The following is a 26,570-nucleotide window of genomic DNA, read 5'->3' as shown; positions in this document are numbered from 1 at the left end:
CTAACTGTGAAGTAGCTTTTTCCATGAAGCTGGATGTGTTATGTTGCGTCCTACAAAGTGTTTGTACTGTAACTATTGTGCTTTTTACACAGCAGCTGTTTAATTGCAACGTTCCTCTCAGTTGTAGTTTTCATTACTAAATTTGGATGTGTTGAAATCGCTATGTACAATTGCTAATGCTAATAGTAGCCTGTCTATGGCAAATTCAATGAAAATTAGCATCAATCTAGCACATTTTGGTAGAATGGAGTCTTACTTTACATTTTGAGCGTTTTCTACCAAGCATACTTGCTTTGTTGATGTTGAAAATTGCAACATTACTTAGAGGGGGTTCTGCTGAGTGCTGCTTGACTGTTTGTTTACGTGAGTCGGTGTTAAGTCTGCAACTGGACGTGACGTCACGTGCAGCAAAGGTATCGACATATGGCATTGTTTGATTTTACGTTAAAAAAAAACCCGGTAGTACCGACGAAATTAATTCGTTACCTATGAAAGTACCGAATTCCTTACCCATCCCTAATCCAGACGGTGGCTCCAGATGAGCCCCAAAATCAAATCACTTGTTCCCTATTCCATTTCTGACATACTTTGAAAGTTTCAGTTCTATGATTAACTACATTCCTCCATAAAATAGATGAACAGCTCTGATAAATGTCTATATTACCGTATTTTTCGGACAATAGGGCGCACCGGATGAGCGGGTCTATTCAGGTCTTTTTTCATACAAAAGGCACACCGGATTATAAAGCGCATTAAAGTAATGACCGCTTTAATGTGCCTTATAATCCATCAAGCGGTGCGGCTTCATAGCTTACCGAAGTCGTACTCAAAACATTTTGACAGATTTTTGAGCGCCGTGTGTAATGTTCTATATTTTCAATTGAACATTTAAAGTTTTTGTGTTGTTTACTGCCTTTATATTGCAGTCTACACGTATCTCTCATGTGTGACTGCCATCTATTGGTCACACTTATAATTACACAATGTACCAAATAAAATTGCTTTGAGGTCAGTAAGCACAACCAGACTTATTCCGTACATTAGGTGCACCGGGTTATAAGGCGCACTGTCGATTTTTGAGAAAATGAAAGGATTTTAAGTGCGCCTTATAGTCAGAAAAATACGGTACCTAAAAGAAAACTGGTTTGGTTAGTAAAATTCTACCCAAACATTTAATAAATCCATCCATCCATCCATCCATCCATCCATCTTCTTCCGCTTATCCGAGGTCGGGTCGCGGGGGCAGCAGCCTAAGCAGGGAAGCCCAGATTTTCCTCTCCCCAGCCACTTCGTCCAGCTCCTCCCGGGGGATCCCGAGGCGTTCCCAGGCCAGCCGGGAGACATAGTCTTCCCAACGTGTCCTGGGTCTTCCCCGTGGCCTCCTACCGGTTGGACGTGCCCTAAACACCTCCCGAGGGAGGCGTTCGGGTGGCATCCTGACCAGATGCCCGAACCACCTCATCTGGCTCCTCTCGATGTGGAGGAGCAGCGGCTTTACTTTGAGCTCCCCCCGGATGGCAGAGCTTCTCACCCTATCTCTAAGGGAGAGCCCCGCCACCCGGCGGAGGAAACTCATTTCGGCCGCCTGTACCCGTGATCTTGTCCTTTCGGTCATGACCCAAAGCTCATGACCATAGGTGAGGATGGGAACGTAGATCGACCGGTAAATTGAGAGCTTTGCCTTCCGGCTCAGCTCCTTCTTCACCACAACGGACCTATACAGCGTCCGCATTACTGAAGACGCCGCACCGATTCGCCTGTCGATCTCACGATCCACTTTTCCCTCACTCGTGAACAAGACTCCTAGGTACTTGAACTCCTCCACTTGGGGCAGGGTCTCCTCCCCAACCCGGAGATGGCACTCCACCCTTTTCCGGGCAAGAACCATGGACTCTGACTTGGAGGTGCTGATTCTCATCCCAGTCGCTTCACACTCGGCTGCGTACCGATCCAGTGAGAGCTGAAGATCCTGGCCAGATGAAGCCATCAGGACCACATCATCTGCAAAAAGCAGAGACCTAATCCTGCAGCCACCAAACCGGATCCCCTCAACGCCTTGACTGCGCCTAGAAATTCTGTCCATAAAAGTTATGAATAGAATCGGGGACAAAGGGCAGCCTTGGCGGAGTCCAACCCTCACTGGAAACGTGTCCGACTTACTGCCGGAAATGCGGACCAAGCTCTGACACTGATCGTACAGGGAGCGGACAGCCACAATCAGACAGTCCGATACCCCATACTCTCTGAGCACTCCCCACAGGACCTCCCGAGGGACACGGTCGAATGCCTTCTCCAAGTCCACAAAGCACATGTAGACTGGGTGGGCAAACTCCCATGCACCCTCAAGGACCCTGCCGAGAGTATAGAGCTGGTCCACAGTTCCACGACCAGAACGAAAACCACACTGTTCCTCCTGAATCCGAGGTTCGACTATCCGGCGTAGCCTCCTCTCCAGTACACCCGAATAGACCTTACCGGGAAGGCTGAGGAGTGTGATCCCACGATAGTTGGAACACATCCTCCGGTTCCCCTTCTTAAAGAGAGGAACCACCACCCCGGTCTGCCAATCCAGAGGTACCGCCCCCGATGTCCACGCGATGCTGCAGAGTCTTGTCAACCAAGACAGCCCCACAGCATCCAGAGCCTTAAGGAACTCCGGGCGGTTCTCATCCACCCCCGGGGCCTTGCCACAGAGGAGCTTTTTAACTACCTCAGCAACCTCAGCCCCAGAAATAGGAGAGCCCTCCACAGATTCCCCAGGCACTGCTTCCTCATAGGAAGACGTGCCGGTGGGATTTGAGGAGGTCTTCGAAGTATTCCCTCCACCGATCCACAACATCCGCAGTCGAGGTCAGCACCATACACGGTGTTGACAGTGCACTGCTTCCCCTTCCTGAGGCAGCGGATGGTGGTCCAAAATCGCTTCGAAGCCGTCCGGAAGTCGTTTTCCATGGCCTCACCGAACTCCTCCCATGTCCGAGTTTTTGCCTCCGCGACCGCTGAAGTCGCACACCGCTTGGTCTGTCGGTACCTGTCCGCTGCCTCAGGAGTTCCATGAGCCAAAACAACCCGATAGGACTCCTTCTTCAGCTTGACAGCATCCCTCACCGCCGGTGTCCACCAACGGGTTCTAGAATTACCGCCACGACAGGCACCAACTACCTTGCGGCCACAGCTCCAATCAGCCGCCTCGACAATAGAGGTGCGGAACATGGTCCACTCGGACTCAATGTCCAGCACTTCCCTCGTGACATGTTCAAAGTTCTTCTGGAGGTGGGAATTGAAACTCTCTCTGACAGGAGACTCTGCCAGACGTTCCCAGCAGACCCTCACAATGCGTTTGGGCCTGCCAGGTCTGTCCGGCATCCTCCCCCACCTTGGCAGCCAACTCACCACCAGGTGGTGATCGGTAGAAAGCTCCGCCCCTCTCTTCACCCGAGTGTCCAAAACATGAGGCCGCAAATCCGATGACACAACTACAAAGTCGATCATGGAACTGCGGCCTAGGGTGTCCTGGTGCCAAGTGCACATATGGACACCCTTATGCTTGAACATGGTGTTCGTTATGGACAATCTGTGACGAGCACAAAAGTCCAATAACAAAACACCACTCGGGTTCAGACCTGGGCGGCCATTCTTCCCAATCACACCTCTCCAGGTTTCACTGTCGTTGCCAACATGAGCGTTGAAGTCACCCAGTAGGACAAGGGAATCACCCGGGGGAGCACTCTCCAGTACTCCCTCGAGTGTATCCAAAAAGAGTGGGTACTCTGAACTGCCGCTTGGTGCGTAAGCACAAACAACAGTCAGGACCCGTTCCCCCACCCGAAGGCGGAGGGAGGCTACCCTCTCGTCCACCGGGTTGAACTCCAACGTGCAGGCTCTGAGCCGGGGGGCAACAAGAATTGCTACCCCAGCTCGTCGCCTCTCACTGCGTGCAACGCCAGTGTGGAAGAGAGTCCTCCCCCTCTCGAGAGAACTGGTTCCAGAGCCCTTGCTGTGCGTCGAGGTGAGTCCGACTATATCCAGCCGGAACTTCTCTACCTCGCGCACAAGCTCAGGCTCCTTCCCCCCAAGCGAGGTGACGTTCCACGTCCCAAGAGCTAGCTTATGTAGCCGAGGATCGGACCGCCAAGTGCCCTGCCTTCGGCTGCCGCCCAGCTCACAATGCACCCGACCTCTATGGCCCCTCCCATGAGTGGTGAGCCTATTGGAGGGGGGACCCACGTTGCCTCTTCGGGCTGTGCCCGGCCGGGCCCCATGGGGACAGGCCCGGCCACCAGGCGCTCGCCATCGTGCCCCAACTCCGGGCCCGGCTCCGGAGGGGGTCCCCGGTGACCCGCGTCCGGGCGAGGGAAATCTGAATCCTTGTTGTTTCCTTTCCATAGAAGTCTTTGAGCTGCTCTTTGTCTGATCCCTCACCTAGGACCTGTTTGTCTTGGGAGACCCTACCAGGGAGCATGAAAGCCCCCGGACAACATAGCTCCTAGGATCATTGGGACACGCAAAACTCCTCTACCACGGTAAGGTGGCAGCTCAGAGAGGAGACATTTAATAAAGTCAAATACAAATAAATCAACAAGAGAAATGTCCAACACTTCTCTTTTCTAAAGTAAATCTATACAGCAGATATGATCATCTATTTTTTGACTCTGGGGCCGCATTGGGTTAAAACAATTTGGCTGGGGGCCGGGCTGTGTATATATATATATATATATATATATATATATATATATATATATATATATATATAAAACCCCTTTCTCGGGGACAAGTGCAGTGGCCGGCTCGAGTGCCCAAGAGAGGAAGTGAATCACTTGCGACCCACTGAGGGGACAAGATCTAGGACCCAACAGAGCGCTCATCAGCCCTGCGCCACCAACGGCAGAGTTCCAGTTGACAGAGCCCAGTTTGAAGGAGGTTGAAGAGGTCATCAAGGCAGCCCGCTCAGCATCTTCCCCGGGCCCCAGTGGTGTACCTTACCTCGTCTACAAGCGCTGTCCAGGGCTTCTCAAGCATCTGTGGAAGACCTTGAAGGTGATCTGGCGAAGGGGGAGAGTGGCCGACCAGTGGAGGTATGCAGAGGGAGTTTGGATCCCCAAGGAGGAGGACTCGAAAAACATCAACCAGTTTCGGACTATATCACTTCTGAGTGTGGAAGGGAAGGTGTTCTTCAGCATCGTCTCCCGAAGACTGACCGAGTTTCTCCTCAAGAACAACTACATCGACACTTCAGTGCAGAAGGGGGGATTCCTGGAGTTCCCGGCTGTCTGGAGCACAACGGTGTCGTCACACAGCTCATTAGAGAGGCCCATGAGAGCAGAGGGGAACTTGCTGTGTTGTGGTTGGACCTGACTAACGCCTATGGGTCCATACCACACAAGCTAGTTGAGCTTGCGCTACACCGCCACCATGTTCCCAGCAAGATCAAAGACTTGATCCTGGATTATTACAATAACTTCAGGCTCCGGGTCACTTCTGGGTCAATAACCTCTGACTGGCATCGCCTGGAGAAGGGAATAATAACAGGATGCACCATCTCCGTTGTCCTTTTTACACTGGCGATGAATATGGTGGTAAAGTCTGCTGAGGTGGAATGCAGACGGCCTCTATCCAGATCAGGTGTTCGACAGCCCCCCATTAGAGCCTATATGGATGACCTTACCATCACAACAACATCAGTACCAGGGAGCAGGTGGATCTTGCAGGGATTGGAGAGGCTCATTGGGTGGGCCAGAATGAGTTTCAAGCCCGCAAAGTCAAGGTCCATGGTGCTGAAGAAGGGGAAGGTGGTCAACAAATTCCAATTCACAATCTCAGGAACGGTCGTTCCATCCATCACGGAGCAACCAGTCAAGAGCTTGGGAAAGCTCTTTGACTCCAGCCTGAAGGACTCTGCTGCTATCCAGAAGTCTACTGAAGAGCTTGGAGGGTGGCTCACCAAAGTAGACAAGTCTGGCCTACCTGGTAGATTCAAAGCCTGGATCTACCAGCACTCCATCCTTCCCAGAGTCCTGTGGCCTCTCCTTGTATATGCAGTCCCAGTAACAACAGTGGAATCCTTTGAGAGGAAGATCAGCAGCTTTCTGCGGAAATGGCTGGGTCTCCCCCGCAGCCTCAACAGCGCTGCTCTGTACGGGACAAGCAACATCCTGCAGCTACCCTTCAGTGGGCTCACTGAAGAATTCAAGGTGGCACGCACAAGAGAAGCCCTACAGTACAGAGACTCCAGGGACTGCAAGGTGTCATCAGCTGGGATTGAAGTGAGGACAGGAAGGAAGTGGAAGGCAGAAAAGGCAGTGGAGGTGGCTGAGTCACGCCTTAGGCAAAAGGCACTGGTTGGGGCCATAGCAACAGGGAGAGCAGGCTTGGGCTACTTCCCAAAGACCCAAGTTGGCCAGGCCCGGGGCAAAGAAAGACGACATCTACTCCAGGAGGAGGTCCGAGCAGGCTTGGAGGAAGAGCGAGTGGGCAGGATAGTGGGACTCCGGCAACAGGGGGCATGGACAAGATGGGAGGGCACGTTGCAGCGCAAAGTCTCCTGGTCAAACATCATGCAGGCAGACCTCCACTGCGTCCGGTTCCTCGTGGCAGCAGTCTATGATTCCCTCCCGAGCCCAGCAAACCTCCATGTTTGGGGGAAGAGTGAGACACCCTCCTGCTTCCTTTGCTCCGGAAGAGGCTCCTTGGAACATCTCCTCAGCAGTTGCCCAAAGTCTCTGGCTGATGGTCGCTATCGCTGGCGTCATGACCAGGTACTCAAAGCAGTTGCTGAGAGCATAGCCTCAGCCATTAGCACCAGCAAGCAACATCATGCGCCAAAGAAGGCAATCTCATTCATCAAAACTGGAGAGAGACCTCGTGCACGTCCAAAGACATCAACAGGACTCCTTCACACAGCCGCTGATTGGCAGCTACACGTTGACCTGGGAAAACAACTGAGGTTCCCCCAGCACATTGTAAAAACATCTCTACGGCCAGACATGATCATCATCTCAGAGGCTTCAAAACACCTCATCATGCTGGAACTAACAGTGCCTTGGGAGGAGCGGATTGAGGAAGCCAACGAAAGGAAACGTGCCAAGTACCAGGAGCTGGTGGAGGACTGCAGGGGCAGGGGCTGGAGGACTTTCTATGAGCCAATAGAAGTTGGCTGCCGTGGCTTTGCAGGACGCTCCCTCTGCAAAGTGCTTGGCCGATTGGGAGTCACAGGGGCGGCCAAAAGCAGGGCCATTCAATCCGCAAGTGAAGCGGCAGAGAAAGCCACGAGGTGGTTGTGGCTGAAAAGGGCAGATCCGTGGGTTGCTACTGGGACACAAGCAGGGACTTGATCACCCCGGCTGGGTCGCCTGGACGAGGGTGTATGATGTTGTGAGACCCGAAACACCCGATGAATCCAGGATACATCACTGATGATGTGTCCCAGTGCATCCAGGAGATGTATCTTTCAAGGTATATATATATATATATATATATATATATATATATATATCGACTTGTCCGCCCAATTGTAGCTGAGATAGGCTCCAGCGACCCCGAAGGGAATAAGCGGTAGAAAATGGATGGATATATCAGATATATATATATATATATATATGTATATTAGATATATATATATTTTATATATATATATACATATATATATATATATATATACATATACATATACATATACATACATATATATATATATATACATACATATATGTAAACAGTATATACTGTATTAGATATATATATATATATATATATATTAGGGCTGTGAATCTTTGGGTGTCCCACGATTCGATTCAATATCGATTCTTGGGGTCACGATTCGATTCAAAATCGATTTTTTTTCAATTCAACAAGATTCTCGATTCAAAAACGATTTTTTTCCCGATTCAAAACGATTCTCTATTCATTCAATACATAGGATTTCAGCAGGATCTACCCCAGTCTGCTGACATGCAAGCAGAGTAGTAGATTTTTGTAAAAAGCTTTTATAATTGTAAAGGACAATGTTTCATCAACTGATTGTAATAATGTAAATTTGTTTTTAACTATTAAATGAACCAAAAATATGACTTATTTTATCTTTGTGAAACTATTGGACACAGTGTGTTGTCAAGCTTATGAGATGCGATGCAAGTGTAAGCCACTGTGACACTATTGTTCATTTTTATTTCTTTTTTTATAAATGTCTAATGATAATGTCAATGAGGGATTTTTAATCACTGCTATGTTGAAATTGTAACTAATATTGATACTGTTGTTGATAATATTCATTTTTGTTTCACTACTTTTGGTTTGTTCTGTGTCGTGTTTGTGTCTCCTCTCAATTGCTGTTTATTGCAGTTCTGAGTGTTGCTGGGTTGGGTTTGGTTTTGGAATTGGATTGCATTGTTATGGTAATGCTGTGTATTGTTTTGTTGGATTGATTAATAAAAAAATAGAAAAAAAAAAAAAGAATTAAAAAAAAAAAATCTATTTAAAAAAAAAAAGAGAATTCATTCTGAATCGCATAATGTGAGAATCGCGATTCGAATTCGAATCAATTTTTTCCCACACCCCTAATATATATATATATATATATATATATATATATATATATATATATATATATATATATATATATATATATATATATATATATATATATATATATATATATATATATATATATATATATATATATATATATATATATATATATATATATATATATATATATATATAGCGCAATTTCCGCGCGTGTGATGATGTCACGTTATTGATGATAAAATGCATTTTTAGACAATATGAACGGCTAGGAGACACCGTGAGTAGGAAGCGGTACAAAGTTGATAAGAAAAGACAGAATTTTAATTTTTTAAATTTTTAAATTTATTTTTTTAATACTTGGGACTTTACGCGGGCCTGATTTTGGACGCTGGCGGGCCGTAGTTTGCGGACCCCTGATCTACATCAACATTATGATTTGCCTGAGTGCTGGCCTGGACAGATAAAAAAATTGAAAACATAAAATAAAAATGTTTTAATCAATTAAGAATCGTTGCAAATAAGAATCGTGATTCATTTGAAAATCTATTTTTTTGACACCCCTACAATAATGTCAAGCTAATACAAAAATCATACAAAGTCCAGGAAAATGGTATTTCAAACCATACAAAAAGGAAATGAGTAAAATAATAAAAGCATTAAAATAATTGTATTATTAAGAACTGGGGATGTCAAAAAAAAAAAGATTTTTATATTAATTAAAATTGTTATTTGTAACGATTCTCAAACGATTAAAAAAAATATCGATTTAAATGTTTTTGGTTTTTTTTTTATCTGTCCAGCAACTCAGACAAATCATATTGTTGGTGTACAGTCGTGGTCAAAAGTTGACATACACTTGTAAAGAACATAATGTCATGGCTGTCTTGAGTTTCCAATAATTTCTACAACTCTTATTTTTTTGTGATAGAGCGATTGGTCACAAAAAACATTTCTGAAGTTTGGTTCTTTATGAATTTATTATGGGTCTACTGAAAATGTGACCAAATCTGTTGAGTCAAAAGTATACATACAGCAATGTATGTATTATATTTGGTGACATGTCCCTTGGCAAGTTTCACTGCAATAAGGCGCTTTTGGTTGCCATCCACAAGCTTCTGGCAAGCTTCTGGTTGAATTTTTGACCACTCCTCTTGACAAAATTGGTGCAGTTCAGCAAAATTTGTTGGTCTTCTGACATGGACTTGTTTCTTAAGCATTGTCCACATGTTTAAGTCAGGACTTTGGGAAGGCCATTCTAAACATACTTGCCAACCTTGAGACCTCCGAATTCGGGAGATGAGGAGGGTTTGAGGTGTGTGTGGGGAGGGGGGGCGGGGTTGGGGGGCGGGGTTTGGTGGTAGCGGTGGGGTATATTGTAGCAGCCCGAAAGAGTTAGTGCTGCAAGGGGTTCTGGGTATTTGTTCTGTTGTGTTTATGTAGTGTTACGGTGCGGATGTTCTCCCGAAATGGGTTTGTCATTCTTGTTTGGTGTGGGTTCACAGTGTGGCGCATATTTGTAACAGTGTTAAAGTTGTTTATACGTCCACCCTCAGTGTTACCTGTATGGCTGTTGACCAAGTATGCCTTGCATTCACTTGTGTGTGTGTAAAAGCCGCATATAACATGTGACTGGGCCGGCACGCTGTTTGTATGGAGGAAAAGCGGACGTGACGACAGGTTGTAGAGGGCGCTAAAGGCAGTGCCTTTGAGGCACGCCCCCAATATTGTTGTCCGGGTGGAAATCGGGAGAAATTCGAGAGAATGGTTGTCCCGGGAGATTTTCGGGAGGGGCACTGAAATTCGTGAGTCTCCCGGGAAAATCGGGAGGGTTGGCAAGTATGATTCTAAAACCTTAATTCTAGCCTGATTTAGCCAACCCTTTACCACTTTTGACGTGTATTTGGGGTCATTGTCCTGTTGGAACACCCAACTGCGCCCAAGACCCAACCTCCATGCTGATGATTTTAGGTTGTCCTGAAGAATTTGGAGGTAATCCTCCTTTTTTATTGTCTCATTTACTCTCTGTAAAGCACCAATTCCATTGGCAGCAAAACAGGCCCAGAGCATAATACTACCACCACCATACTTGACGGTAGGCATTGTGTTACTGGGATTAAAGGCCTCACCTTTTTGTCCAAAAACAAACAAAAACAGGCAGTTGATTTAATAAAAATAAAATAATTACGGTAAAAGGAACCAATTAAAATAAAATAAAAATTTAAAATAAGATAAAGAACAAAATAACGAAGGAAATAAAACAAAAAAACAATTGATGAATACAAATGAAAACGAAAATATAAATAATAACAAAAACATTGACACTTTCCCTTGTTCTTAAGTTTAGTTACTTTTTTACTCAGTCTTCCTGTCAACGATACACATTATCTCAAATAAGTCATGTATCAAAAGTGTCAATCTTTTGATTTGAGGATGGATATGACAGCATATATACCTGGTATTGGCCGCATCGATATTTCAGTATTGAGCCGCGCATCGCTACCGAAGAAGAGTAGGAGGAAGCAGAGCTTCATTAACCCCACCCCTTCTGCACGCCTCAGCAATTACTGATGGTTTGTTTGCCTAACGAGTGTTTGCATGACTGACCTTTGCACTTCACTTTTTTCTCTCATTTGCCGCCATTTTTTCAACCCCCGCCCCCCTAGCCTTTTTATGCATCCTAATTAAATTAAATTAAAAGTGATATAAATATAACAAAAACAAACAAAACAGGCAGTTGATTAAATAAAAAAAGAAATAATAAAATAAAGAATACAATAAATATATATAAATAAAACAAAAAACAGGCAGTTAAATACATTGAATGAAAAAAAAGACAAAAACAAGCAGGTGATTAAATAAAATAAAATAATTACGGTAAAAGGAAACAAAATGAATAAAAACAATAATAAAATATAGAACAAAATAACTCAGTATAAATAAAACAAAAACACACAATTGATAAATACAAATGAAAATAAAAATATAAATAGTAACAAAAACATTGACACATTCCCTAGTTCACAAGTTTAGTTACTTTGTTACTCAGTCTTCCTGTCAACGATACACATGATCTCAAATAAGTCAAGTATCGAAAGCATCTTTTGATTTGAGGATCGATATGACAGCATCTATATTTCAGTATCGATCCGTGCATCGCTACCGAAGAGGAGTAGGAAGAAGCTGAGCTTCATTAACCCAGTGGTTCTCAAACTTTTTTTGTCATCCCCCACTTTGGACAAGGGGGAGTTTTCAAGCCCCACCTGCCCCCATCGCCCCAACAGAACGCTAATGCCAAGCTTAACATTTTCAAATTTATCGAACATCAAGTAACATTAAGTTGTATACATTTAAACTCAATAACATAAAATAAAATCAAGTTCAATAATAAATAAAATAACTGTGCAGCTGTGGTATAACTTGCATCAAGTTCAATATCAAATAAAATAACTTGCATCAATTCAATAATAAATAAAACAAAAGTGTTATAACTTGCATCAAGTTCAATAATAAATCAAATAAAAGTGTTATAACTTGCATCAAGTTCAATAATAAATCAAATAACTTGTATCAAGTTCAATAATAAATAAAACAAAAGTGTTAACTTGCATCAAGTTCATTAATAATTCAAAAAAAGTGTTATAACTTGCATCAAGTTCAATAATAAATCAAATAAAAGTGTTATAACTTGCATCAAGTTCAATAAATAAAACAAAAGTGTTATAACTTGCATCAAGTTCAATAATAAATCAAAAAAAGTGTTATAACTTGCATCAAGTTCAATAATAAATCAAATAAGTGTTATAACTTGCATCAAGTTCAATAATAAATAAAACAAAAGTGTTATAACTTGCATCAAGTTCAATAATAAATCAAATAAAAGTGTTATAACTTGCATCAAGTTCAATAATAAATCAAAAAAAGTGTTATAACTTGCATCAAGTTCAATAATAAATCAAATAAAAGTGTTATAACTTGCATCAAGTTCAATAATAAATCAAATAAGTGTTATAACTTGCATCAAGTTCAATAAGAAATCAAATAACTTGCATCAAGTTCAATAATAAATGAAAATAAAAGTGCCACTTTGCAATCTTTGCCAAAAAAAGGAGGACAGGGCAAGTGAACATGAGTTTTACAGTACTACTCCAGCATTAGTGGCTGCACTGAGCCTGTTTTGCACTGCACAGCTTTTCAAATGGGGGTTGCAGGCTTGACACTGCCACTGTTAAAACCTCATTGAATTCGGGGCTGAGCTGCCTTGACGCGAGTGTTTCCCGGTGAATGACACATTGTGTCCAATGCGCATTTGGCGCAACCCTCTTTATTAGAGCCTGCAGCCCGTTTCTTGACTTTGCCATGCGCGCCATCAGAGCAAAAGCCCACACAGTTTTCCCATTTAAGGTCGTGTTCTTTGAGGAAACTGTCCATTATCTTGAACAGCTCATCAGCAGTGGCTCTATTTTTGATGTATTTGCAAAACAGCAAATCCTCGCACAGTGACTCGCCATTCACAAAGCTTCCGCTTAGCCCCGCCCCCATTAGTTACTGTTGCTATGTCTGTCAAACTTTCGCTCCTACCTAGAAATGTAAAGCATACAGGAAAAATAAGTAATTTACATTTATCTATACAGCGGATTTCACAGACAGAATCACAAAGTGATTTCCAGTGTGTATAGAAAATGAAAGCATAGTAAAAAAAAAATATCAAAGAATATAATAATAAAAAAATTTAAAAAATCAAAGTGAAATTTCCTCCCGTTCCTCGCGCCCCACCGGTCATGTCTCTATTCCCCACCAGTGGGGCGCGCCCCACACTTTGAGAAACGCTGCATTAACCCCACCCCTTCTGCACGTCTCAGCAATTACTGATGGTTTGTTTGCCTAACGAGTGTTTGCAAGACTGACCTTTGCACTTCACTTTTTTCTCTCATTTGCCGCCATTTTTTCAACCCCGCCCCCTCGCCTTTTTATGCATCCTAATTAAATAAAATTAAAAAATTATAAAAATATAACAAAAACAAGCAAAACAGGCCGTTGATTAAATAAATAAAAACAATAATAAATTAAAGAATACGATAAATAGATATAAATAAAACGTAAAACAGGCAGTTAAATACATTGAATGAAAAAAATGACAAAAACAAGCAGATGATTAAATACAATAAAATAATTCCGGTAAAAGGAAACAAAATAAATAAAAAACAATAATAAAATAAAGAGCAAAATAACTAAGTATAAATAAAACAAATACACACAATTGATAAACACAAATGAAAATAAAAATATAAATAATAACAAAAACATTCACATATTCCCTAGTTCACAAGTTTAGTTACTTTGTTACTCAGTCTTCCTGTCAACGATACACATGAGCTCAAATAAGTCAAGTATCGAAAGCGTCTTTTGATTTGAGGATCGATATGACAGCATCGATATTTCAGTATCGATCCGTGCATCGCTACCGAAGAGGAGTAGGAAGAAGCGGAGCTTCATTAACCCCACCCCTTCTGCACGTCTCAGCAATTACTGATGGTTTGTCTGCCTAACGAGCGTTTGCATGACTGACCTTTGCACTTCACTTTTTTCTCTCATTTGCCGCCATTTATTCACCCCCCGCCCCCTTCCCCTCGCCTTTTATGCATCCCAATTGATATTTTTCTTTTTTTCCAACCCCGTGACCGCTGCAGCCTCCGCGTTTCCCCCGCCGAGGCAATTAGAGAGCAGCGGTAATCTGCCAGACATGCATCGATCAAAGCGGGCGTACGGCGGCGGCGGCGGCGGCGTTGTTGTTCGACGCTAGCTTGTCAAGGGCAGAGACGCCGCTCATGCAGGACAAAATGCTCGGCTCGGATTGCGCGCTTTCAAAAAAAAAGGTGCCGCCTTCCTCTGAGATTGGGGTGTGGGGGGCTGGAGAGGGGTGGTGGGGTGGGGGGTGCAGCATCAACCCAGAGGGACAACGGCGTAATCCTGCAAGATGCCGGCATGCGCTTGCCATGCGACGAAAGCCTGCCTCTTCCCTGACTAATCTGAGCAAGATTCCCGCTCATCAACACACACACACACACTCACACACACGCTCTCCCTCTCTCCCTCACACACACACACACACACACACACACGCGTGCTCCCTTGCATCCATCACCGTGCCATGTGGAATCCACAATGGAGGACATGCGGCAGGACAGTTTACCTGAGTGCAATCTGCAGGCGGCGGGCTAGCAGGATCGACCGCAGCGGCAGTGGGGGAGAGAATTAGCAAACCAGCATAGCGGCGAGCTGCGAGTCTCTTCATCAGCTGATCGCTCAACAAGCGGAGCCAGGAGGGGGGAGAATGATTAAAAAAATAAATAAATAAAAAACGCGCTATGTTTTCATATACAAATCATTGTGAGGGGGGGGGGGCACAGACGCCGTCTCTTGTCCGTCTCGTTCCCGACTGCGGAAGGCCTTGAGCTTGCCTCTGCATGCTTTTTTGACAACCACTGCTGCCTCACTTTTTTTTTCTTTTTTTTTTTTTTGCACCCTCCCGTTAAAGGTCCATTCTTTTTTTTTTTTTTTCTTTTTTTTTTTTTTTTTTGCATTCCATCTGAGCGATGGCGCAACTCGCAGCCGCGACAGAATCCTAAAACGCGTAAATACGCTCTATTCCTTGCCCGAGCCGACACGGCACGGAAACGTCTGGAAAACAATGGCGGCGCGAGCACATCTGGTTGCTGTTAGCCAATTAGACCAGTTTTTTTTTTCCTTTTTCCATCCTCGGCGCGCCGCTGCAGGGAAATCCCAGAGCGCGCTCAAAGCTCAGAAGGGTAGACGAGAGTAGAAGATGTGTGTAAGACGCACAACACCTGGCTGAACCTGGTTTGGAATTCCGTGGGATTTCGGAAGAAATCGAGTTGAACAGGAAACCGCAGCGCTTCCGTGCAATGCAGCTAAAATTAGCACGGAGCCAAGCCGAGCCAAGATCATGGTGATGCTAACTTCATGCCAAGTTCTCTACATTGAACTCCCTGAACCCTTGTTGCAAACTTAGAGCCTGCGTGTGCTAGGGGTCTACGGTATACCGGTTGTAAGAAAGTACCGCGGTACTAAAGAATTAAAAACGGTACTACACTGCCTCTGAAAAATACCAGGTAAAAAATACGGTAAAACGAGCAAGCGACGCATGTTAGGCTCAAACCTGCTTAGTGGCCTTGTGGTTAGAGTGTCCGCCCTGAGAGCGGTAGGTCGTGAGTTCAAACCCCGGCTGAGTCATAACCAGTGTTGAGACTAACGATTTACTGTAACGCCGTTATTTTGGCAGTAACTAGTAGTCTAATGCGTTATTTTTTATATTCAGTAACACAGTTACCGTTACTACATGATGCGTTACTGCGTTATTTTACGTTATTTTTTATGTAGTATCGGCTAAAAACAGAAGATCTGAGTGTGTTTTATTGGAGAGTTGCAGTGTCGTCCTTCTGATTCTTCCTGTGTCACAACGGGGACAAGAAAAGAGGCGCTGTGTGTGTGTCTGGGTGTGGGTGTGGGTGTGGGTGTGGGGAGGGTAGGGGGGCGTGTCTGTGTTTACTAACAAGACATCATTGTGGAGCTGAAGCCGAGTTTCTTAACATGGAGATATACTAGACTAGGGGTCGGCAACCCGCGGCTCCGGAGCCGCATGCAGCTCTTTGACCACTCTGATGCGGCTCAGCTGCATACTTGCCGACCCAACCCGATTTTACCGGGAGACTTCCGGATTTCAGTGCCTCTCCCGGAAATATCCCGAAGCGAATATTCTCCGATTTTCACCAGGTCAACAATATTGAGGGCGTGCCGTGATGGCACTGCCTTTATTAGCGTCCTCTACATCCTGTCATCGCGTTCGCTTTTTCACCATACTATCTGCGAGCCGGCCCATTCACATGTTGTATGCGGCCTCTACTTACACACGTAAGTGACTGCAAGGCATACTTGATCAACAGCCATACAGGTCACACTGAGGGCGGCCGTATAAACAACTTTACACTCTTACTAATATGCGCCACACTGTGAACCCACACCAAACAAGAATGACAAACACATTTTGGGAGAACATCCGCACCATAACACAACATAAACACAACATAACAAATACCCAGAATCCCATGCATCCCTAACTCTTCCGGGCTACATTATACACCCCCGCTACCACCAAACCCCGCCCACCTCAACCGACGCACAGAGAGGGCGGGCGGGGGGGTTGATGGGGGGGAGCGGGGGTGTATAATGTAGCCCGGGATGCATGGGATTCTGGGTATTTGTTCTGTTGTGTTTATGTTGTGTTACGGTGTGGATGTTCTCCCGAAATGTGTTTGTCATTCTTGTTTGGGGGCGGCATGGGGTAGTGGGTAGAGCGGCCGTGCCAGAAACCTGAGGGTTGCAGGTTCGCTCCCCGCCTCTTACCATCCAAAATCGCTTCCGTTGTGTCCTTGGGCAGGACACTTCCCCCTTACCCCCGGTGCCGCTCACACCAGAGAATGAATGATGAATGAATGAGTTGTAAAAATGAATGATGGGTTCTCACTTCTCTGTGAAGTGCTTTGAGTGTCTAGAAAAGCGCTATATAAATCTAATCCATTATTGTTTGGTGTGGGTTCACAGTGTGGCGCATATTAGTAAGAGTATTAAAGTTGTTTATACGGCTACCCTCAGTGTAACTTGTATGGCTGTTGATCAAGTATGCTTTGCAGTCACTCGTGTGTGTCTGCAGAAGCCTCATATATCATGTAACTGGGCTGGCACGCAGTATGTACAGGTTGTAGAGGGCGCTAAAGACAATGCCATCGCGGCACGCCCTTATTTTTGTTGTTTGGGCGAAAATCAACAGTAATCCGAGAGAATAGTTGCCCTGAAATTCGGGAGTCTCCCGGAAATATCGGGAGGGTTGGCAAGTTTGACGCTGTCAAGCGGCGTTCATATAAAACTTGCGGGCCGCACTAACATTACATTTTCATATTAAGGTGCGGGCCGCGTGTCTGAGACCCCTGGTTTATACATAGCACAAAGCAAAAAAAAAACTTTGTATGCAGTGTTATTTCAGTTTAAATTTCAAAAGAGTTTTGTGGCTCCCATTGTTTTCTTTAATTTGTGAAACGGGTCAAAATGGCTCTTTGAGTGGTAAAGGTTGCCGACCCCTGTACTAGACTGACCATACGTCCTCTTTTCCCCGGACATGTCTTCTTTTGCTGGGCTGTCCCGGCGGAGTTTCTTAAATGCCTCAAACGTCCGGCATTTTGAGTTAGGGTTGCGTTTATTTTCAATATACGTTCAGGGTTAAGAAGGGGTTAAAAACCAAACAAGTTGTGTGCATGCAGCAGCATTCGTGAGGGAGGGGCAGAGACAGAGAGAGCGCGAGGGAGTGGATTGATTGATTGAGACTTTTATTAGTAGATTGCACAGTACAGTACATATTCCGTACAATTGACCACTAAATGGTAACACCCCAAGAAGTTTTTCAACTTGTTTAAGTCGGGGTCCACGTTCATCAATTTCTTTCAAACTGTCATTGCTCAAAACATAATATTGAATCCAAATCAATGTTATTATGAATTAATGACCTATCCAAGGTTCCGATTACTTCAGATCAAATATTCCACTTTGAAAAATATTTTTGGTGGAAGATTTTGCATATTTTGTGTGTTTGCCATTAAAAACATAGTTTTGTTTGACAAAAAAGGGCGGAAAACAAACAAACAAAAAAACAACATAAAAAAACGAAAACATTTTGAAATGAGGGATAGATCTGAAGTTGATGTAGACGCCAGTGATTTAAGCGTTAAATATCAAATGTATGTATGCCCTGGCACACCATTATCATCATTTCATGATCGAAGCAAAACAATTTTTACACTTTAATACTGAAATAAATACAACTTATTAAATAAAAACATAGAAAAAACTACCAGCAGCGGTAAAGTTTAGATCCATGAAAGAAAGAAGAAAGTGAATGAATGTTTATAACTGAATACATTTACATATGTATACAAAATTGTTTTCTTTTTTTATTATTTTTTTTAATGAATTAATTAACGTTTATGACAACCTTTTTCCAAAACACAATATAGAATGTGAGATATAACAGGATGATGCATACGTATATCTTTTTTTTTCTTTCAAAACGCTTACAAAAAAGTGGGACCCCAAAAATGTACTGTAGGACCCCATTTTTATGACTTGATGGGGTCCCTGGGACCCCATTTTGAAAATTTCTAGCGCTGATCAACAGATTATATGTATTATTCTCCAGTGCAATAAAAGTACTGAAATGAAGGCTAAAAGGGAATTAATGGGAGCTTTAAAAAAAAAAAAAGAAGAAAAAAAAAGGAACTAAATAGTTACTTTTCACAGTAACGCATTACTTTTTGGTGTAAGTAACTGAGTTAGTAACTGAGTTACTTTTGAAATAAAGTAACTAGTAGCTGTAACTAGTTACTGGTTTTCAGTAACTAACCCAACACTGGTCATAACAAAGACTATATATATATATTTTTTAATTTAGCCTTTATTTAACCAGGTAAAATCCCATTGAGATCAAAGATCTCTTTTCCAAGGGAGACCTGGCCAAGAGGGCAGCAGCAAGGTTACATTAAAAACGGTAAACAACACATAAAACATCAAATTTACAACATTAAAACTTGCTCACATAACACATGTGCATACAGACAAGGTAGACTGCAATCCTTTCACAGAAGCTTTAAACTCATTTAATGTAACAATGATTTGAAGTTGAAGATTCAATTGTAGGTTATTCTAAGCCTTCGGTGCTGAAAACCTAAATGCTTTCTTGCCCAGTTCAGTTCTTACTTTGGGGACGACAAATTGCAGAACATTCATTGAACGAAGATTGTGACTTCCTTGTTTCTTTGTTAAAAAACAAGACAGATAAGATGGAGTGATACCCAGAATGGTTTTGTAGATGAACACATATTAATGTGGTCATCTATAAAAATGGGACCCATTACCTCCCTGCTTGGCACTCAGCATCAAGGTTTGGAATTGGGGGTTAAATCACCAAAATGATTCCCGGGTGTGGCCACCGGTGCTGCTCACTGCTCCTCTCACCTCCCAGGGGGTGGAATAAGGGTATGGGTAAAATGCAGAGGTTAATTTCACTACACCTAGTGTGTGTGTGACTATCAGTGGTACTTTAACTTTACTTTAGCTTATACGCACAGTGTACTATTTGTAAAACACTAAGACCAATGTCTTGGAAAAATATATCACTCTTGAATCAACACAGTAGTTAATACTATGATTATTGTTAATTACAAACTAAATGTGGGATATAAATAATAATGGAAGTATAATTGTTTGTATATAGTATATACTGTGATTGGCACAAAGGTTTAACTAACACATGTACAAGGATATTTCACATGTCTTTACTGTGTATATAATTGAACAGTGTTTATGTTGTGTACAAGGTGTATTTATAATAAGTTGTGCAAAGGAAATGTTATATTTTTTGGAAGCTCATCTTGTATTTGACATTGTTTATAGGGTTAGGCGCAATAAGTGTTCAACTTTAGCCTAAACCCTTTCGGTCTGCAACATTTTCAATTTATGAATGTACAACTGTTTCAGTGACGTGCGGTGAGGTTCATGGCTGGTGAGGCACGGACTTCATCACAGTCAGATTTACAAACATATGAACCCTAAAGAGTATCTTATTCACCATTTGATTGGCAGCAGTTAACGGGTTATGTTTAAAAGCTCATACCAGCATTCTTCCCTGCTTGGCACTCAGCATCAAGGGTTGGAATTGGGGGTTAAATCACCAAAAATTATTCCCGGGCGCGGCGCCGCTGCTGCCCACTGCTCCCCTCACCTCCCAGGGGGTGAACAAGGGGATGGGTCAAATGCAGAGGACAAATTGCCTTACACCTAGTGTGTGTGTGACAATCATTGGTACTTTAACTTAACTTTAACTTTACACATACAAACTGTAGCACACAAAAAAGCACATATAATAAAAAAAATGTTATTATGGTCTTACCTTTACTTATAAATTAAGTCCATGCGCCGCTGTTGTGCTGGATTAATGCACCTCCGCCGTAGAATGCAACCCCTGACGGGGGTGTTATATCAACTAAAGCCCACACTTAAACTTTCCACGTGCAAGATTGAATCTATTTAAAAAAGTTATTTAATAAGAAGCCAAAAAGTGCAAAAACAATTATGTTCGTGTTGGAGGAGTTGTGAATGAATGAAATATGAAATCTGTGCTGCAGTCTGCAGGTGTACCTAATGTTGTGGCCCAGCAGTCATTCACAACTCCTCCAACACGAACATTATTGTTTTTGCACTTTTTGGCTTCTTATTAAATATCTTTTTTAAATAGATTTAATCTTGCACGTGGAAAGTTTGAGTGTGGGCTTTAGTTGATATAACACTCCCGTCAGGGGGTGCATTCTACGGCGGGGGTGCATTCTCTACCACCAGGAGGCGGGATTACTGCGAGCCTCAGCCAGTGCGTCTTTGCAGCCGTTTTATGATTGCTCAGCACAAGAAAAAGGTTACACACATACAGTTGTAGACAAAATACACTGTACATTATATACCTCAGTTAACTAAACTATGGAAATGTATAATATAGTTCATATAGCAATACGGTCTCACTGCACAGCAGACTAGCAGTTAGCCGAGTTTGCAATCCATGTTGAGGCACAACGCAGTGACGTGCCTCAACTGGCTGCTGATCACAGCAAGTCTCTTCTCAGTATTTGAACGGCAAATGTGAAAATTCAGCGATTTTGAATAAAAATAATCTAAAACTGGTGAAGTTAAATGGAAAATAACTTTATAGTATATTCACTGGATACATATAACAATTTAATAAAAAAAATTATTTTTACATTTTTTTTCTTTCCATGATGGCACCTGCCTCCCATGACTGCACGTCACTGAACTGTTTGTTTACGTAAAACTGTTTGTTTATTTTGTTGACCACTGACCGAAGAAGAATATATTTTTTTTAAATAAACTAAACTTACAAGCAGACAAACTGCAGAGGGAGAATGGACGTGGTTAGGCTTAAAAACAAACGATAAAGGTGATGCTTTTTTTTTTTTAAACAGGGCTAGCTAGCGCGCGGCTAACGCTCATCCGCAGCAGGCGGTGTTTTAGCTACTTCCAAATCAATAATCATCGGCGACAAATAAAGTACGTTTTTTTTTTTACAAGTATCATACCTGCGAGACGAGGAATAGCTAAACATGCTACACTACAAACCATTGGAGAATAAAATAGCTAACTGCTAACAGCAAGCTAGTGTTCCTGAATGTAAACAAATGCCATGGGTGGATTGACACAGCTTATCGACTTACAGTATATAGTTGATACTACAATGATTACATACATTTTTATTATTTAATTTTGTCATTTGTTATTGTTTATAAACTCAGGAAATACGTCCCTGGAGTATGACCAATGTATGACCCCTTCGTTTAATCTCTAATAAAGCTCACCTGGTCGTTGTCAAGTTTCAGAGTCACTATCATAGACACATTTTTCAGTGTGACTCTCTGAAGCCAAGCAACACAATTCCCTCATGGCCACACGGAGGGAAAAGGGAGACATCCTGCTTCCTCTTGGTCCTCGCTAAAATGCCTGTCTTCCCCTTATCCCCAAAGAGTGATGAACCGTCCCAAAAGGGGGTTTGGGTTGTCCATGTCCCATCTGACTCCAGTTTCCATGGTAACTGCTCCTTCGCTGGCTTATCTTGATGATTATTGCCGCACGCAAATACCTCTGTCAGGTTCAAACACTGATGACATCTATTAAACAGACAAGAAGCAAGGAATCATGCAGAGACAGTTAAATTTGGCTCAATGAGGAGAGTCGTTTTTGGGCTGTACTCTAGTTACAGATCCAAACTACGCTCTAAGATAACAGTTCCACGTGCTCCTCTATGTATTTGGGAGGTCCCTGGTTACATCACTGAAGCTGCTGCTGAAGGAGGCGGGGTAATTTCAGCAGCCCCAGTTAGACACAATATATGACTATTCATGAAATGCAAATGTGCTGACACTCGTGATATCGCTCTGTCTGCGTCACGGCACTCAATGTTCTGGACACAGACACTGATACGAGACGATGTCCCTTTGCACAGATAGAAAAGTACAACTTCAGCACAATTGATAATAACTATAGCAACGGCCTTTAAAGACCTACTGAAATGAATTTTTTTTATTTAAACGGGGATAGCAGATCCATTCTATGTGTCATACTTGATCATTTCGCGATATTGCCATATTTTTGCTGAAAGGATTTAGTAGAGAACATCGACGATAAAGTTGCAACTTTTGGTCGCTGATAAAAAAAGCCTTGCCTGTACCGGAAGTAGCGTGACGTCAACAGTTGAAAGTCTCCTCACATTTCACCATTGTTTTCAATGCAGCTAGAGCGATTCGGACCGAGAAAGCGACGATTACCCCATTAATTTGAGCGAGGATGAAAGATTCGTGGATGAGGAGGGTTAGAGTGAAGGACTAGAATGCAGTGCAAGACATATCTTTTTTCGCTCTGACCGTAACTTAGGTACAAGCTGGCTCATTGGATTCCACACTCTCTCCTTTTTCTATTGTGGATCACGGATTTGTATTTTAAACCACCTCGGATACTATATCCTCTTGAAAATGAGAGTCGAGAACGCGAAATGGACATTCACAGTGACTTTTATCTCCACGACAATACATCGGCGAAACACTTTAGCTACAGAGCTAATGTGATAGCATCGTGCTTAACTGCATATAGAAACAAAATAAATAAACCCCTGACTGGAAGGATAGATAGAAAATCAACAATACTATTAAACCATGGATATGTAACTACACGGTTAATGCTTTCCAGCCTGGCGAAAGTTAACAATGCTGTTGCTAACGACGCCATTGAAGCTAACTTAGCAACCGGACCTCACAGAGCTATGCTAAAAACATTAGCTATCCACCTACGCCAGCCAGCCCTCATCTGCTCATCAACACCCGTGCTCACCTGCGTTCCAGCGATCGACGGTGCGACGAAGGACTTCTCCCGATCACAGATGCGGTCGGCGAGACGGAGGAAGTTAAGGTGAGTTCGGCGGCTAGCGCGTCTGCTATCCATCTCTGTCCTCCTGGTTGTGTTGCTGCAGCCAGCCGCTAATACACAGATCCCACCTACAACTTTCTTCTTTGCAGTCTCCATTGTTCATTAAACAAATTGCAAAAGATTCACCAACACAGATGTCCAGAATACTGTGGAATTTTGAGATGAAAACAGAGTTTTTTTGTATAGGATTCAATGTGTCCGCATACTTCCCGTTTCAACCAGTGACGTCACGCGCATACGTCATCATACATAGACGTTTTCAACCGGAAGTTTCGCGGGAAATTTAAAATTGCACTTTATAAGTTAACCTGGCCGTATTGGCATGTGTTGCAATGTTAAGATTTCATCATTGATATATAAACTATCAGACTGCGTGGTCGGTAGTAGTGGGTTTCAGTAGGCCTTTAAGCATAAGAGTTGTGTGATAACTTACACATAATTATTCTAACAACCTCACACCCCCATGTCAGGGCTCCTTTATGTTTTACTTTAGAACTTACCATTTACAGTAATACCTAATGATTTACTGTAATAACTATATGGTGGTTAGCATGCAGAAATATGATAGTAGTATCAATATATTAATTTTATCAGTTGTATGTGTATGCGAGCAATATGTGTAGTTAGCATTAAAAATGTTCAAATCCTTCACCCTGTAACTACTTGGTATTAGATTGATATCAAAATGTGTAGTATAACCCAAAACTTATGATTATTACAGAAATTAAGCAGATATAAAGAGTAAATGAACAAGTATATGAAATAATCAATTTTCTAAAGCTTTTCCCTCATATTTTTGACAAAATTATAGAATGAAAAATTACACAATATGTTACTGCTTTCATCAGCAGCCTTTGTTTGCTTACTTACTACTAAAAGATAAGTTGTCTAGTGTGTTCACTATCTTATTTAATGGCAAAATGTTTTGTTTTTGATTGCAATAAGAAACCTATGTTTAATGTATCATAATATTTTTTGTTAAAATAAAGCCAATAATGACATATTGTTTGTGGTCCCCTTTATTTAACCAAAAAAGTAATTAAATTACTAAAGGAATTAGTCTTTAATAAGTGTAATTAATTACTAGCGAAAGTAATTGATGTGTATATTTAAAAAAAAAAAAAAAAGTTCAAATACTTGGCATATGCAGTTGAAAGACGTTTCATGAGAGCAGAGTGCACGTGTGCCTTTAAAAAGTGGTGCCTGTTGCCAAGGTACGTGTGACGTCAGCAAGAGCGCGCTCAGAGCAGCATTTTAGCCCAGCTGTGGGACGGCAGCTCTATGCTTCCATGGCTGTTGTCTCCTTGTCCACAAAATGGTTATAGTAAGATTGCAAGCTTGTCACTTCCGTCATTGATTTGTTGTTAATTATTCCCTCATAGTCAGTCAATCAGTCAATCAATAATTAAATCAAAGTTTATCTATACAGCACATAATCTAGCATGTACAAACCACATTGACATCTAAAACCCACATCCGGGTAAGGAAAACCCCCAAAAGCCCAAAATGGGGAAAAAGAAAAAACCTAAGGAAAAGGCTGCAGATGTGGGGCTCTTGGGTGATCGGCTGCAATGGATGCCAAGTGGGTACAGTTATTGAATTATGGTAATGTCAGAGTCCAGTCCATTCGAAGGCTGGCAGAGGATCGTAAAAGATCTTCTTCCATGTCGTAGAGGAGTAGACCACCCCGGGTCACGACATAATACAGCTTCTGTAGCGCCTCCTCCAGACTGGTACCGCTCCAGATTGTATCCGTGGCCACCTAGCAATCGGGGGGGCAGAAAAGAGAAGCGGCAGATCAACTAGTCCAAAACAGAGTATTTAAAAGCCAGACTATATAGATGAGTTTCAAGGTGGAACTTAAATGCTTCTACTCAGGTGGCATCGCTCACTGTTGCCGGTAAGACATTCCAGGGTACTGGAGTCCGAATAGAAAACGCTATATAGCCTGCAGACTTTTTTGGGGTGATGGCAATCGCTAATAAGCCAGCGTTTTTGGAACGTAAATTTCTGGGCGAACATAAGTTACAATACAACCAGCAAGATAAGATGGTGCTAAACAGTTTAGTATTTTGTACGTAATAAAACCATAAAAGCGCATCCTAAAGTAGTAGTAGTGGTTTGCGTGTGTGTACTTAGCTTACACGTTGTTTGCTGTGTGATGTTGCCTCTTCCTGTTTGATATAAAGTTATTTTTAGCGTGGTGCTGGTTGTTGCTTTCATGAGTAAAACAATACTTCCTGCATTGAACTTTCTGTGCTTCTGACGCTGTCTTGTTGACGCACAACCGCATCACAAGTGGTTAGAGTGTCCGCCCTGAGATCGGTAGGTTGGAGTTCAAATCCCAGCCGAGTCATACCAAAGACTATAAAAATGGGACCCATAACCTCCCTGCTTGGCACTCAGCAACAAAGGGTTGGAGTTGGGGGTTAAATCACCAAAATGATTCCCGGGCGCGGCAATCATTGGTACTTTAATAAAAAATAAAAAAAGTAGCGTGCCTCGTTACATCGAACGCATCGATAACGGCGTTGTAACGTACGTAAAAGTAATTCATTAGATTACTCGTTAATAGTAAAAGTTAGTAAGGCTGATATTATGTAACACAGGTTTTTCCTAACACTGACTAAAACGTGCAAATTTGATAGCACAGAAAGTTGATCTATAAGGCACAGAGGATTGCGTCTCAAAAATGAGCAAAATAGCGATTGCAATCCATTTAGCGTGTCGGTCGTCGTGTATGTGCAGAATATATGATAGTCTCCACTGCCGCTATTCCAACAAGCAACTTCAGGAGGTACCGAGGTCGTTTTAAGAAAAGTTGCTTGCGTTCCTGTCACGCACGTTGTTATGCCGTTTAATGGCACTTTTATCGCTCAATAGATTTCTTAATCAGTCACATGTTTGTTTGGTGCAAGTGAGCTATTCACTTTATTTACACA

General features: G+C 42.7%; 1 protein-coding gene across 1 annotated transcript in view; it reads right to left on the bottom strand.

Moving 5' to 3' along the window:
• The window catches only part of LOC133656101 (probable global transcription activator SNF2L2), a 40,865-nt gene extending 25,556 nt beyond the window's left edge, over positions 1-15,309 (bottom strand). Inside the window, exon 1 of the mRNA XM_062056928.1 lies at positions 14,714-15,309. Coding sequence (XP_061912912.1) covers positions 14,714-14,815 — 102 coding nt within the window. The 5' untranslated portion in view covers positions 14,816-15,309. The remainder of the gene's footprint in view (positions 1-14,713) is intronic.
• Positions 15,310-26,570: the final 11,261 nt, after the last annotated feature.

The sequence above is a fragment of the Entelurus aequoreus genome, linkage group LG08 (genome assembly GCF_033978785.1).
Source record: "Entelurus aequoreus isolate RoL-2023_Sb linkage group LG08, RoL_Eaeq_v1.1, whole genome shotgun sequence".
Lineage (NCBI taxonomy): Eukaryota > Metazoa > Chordata > Actinopteri > Syngnathiformes > Syngnathidae > Entelurus > Entelurus aequoreus.
This window is presented reverse-complemented; position numbering and strand designations above follow the sequence as displayed.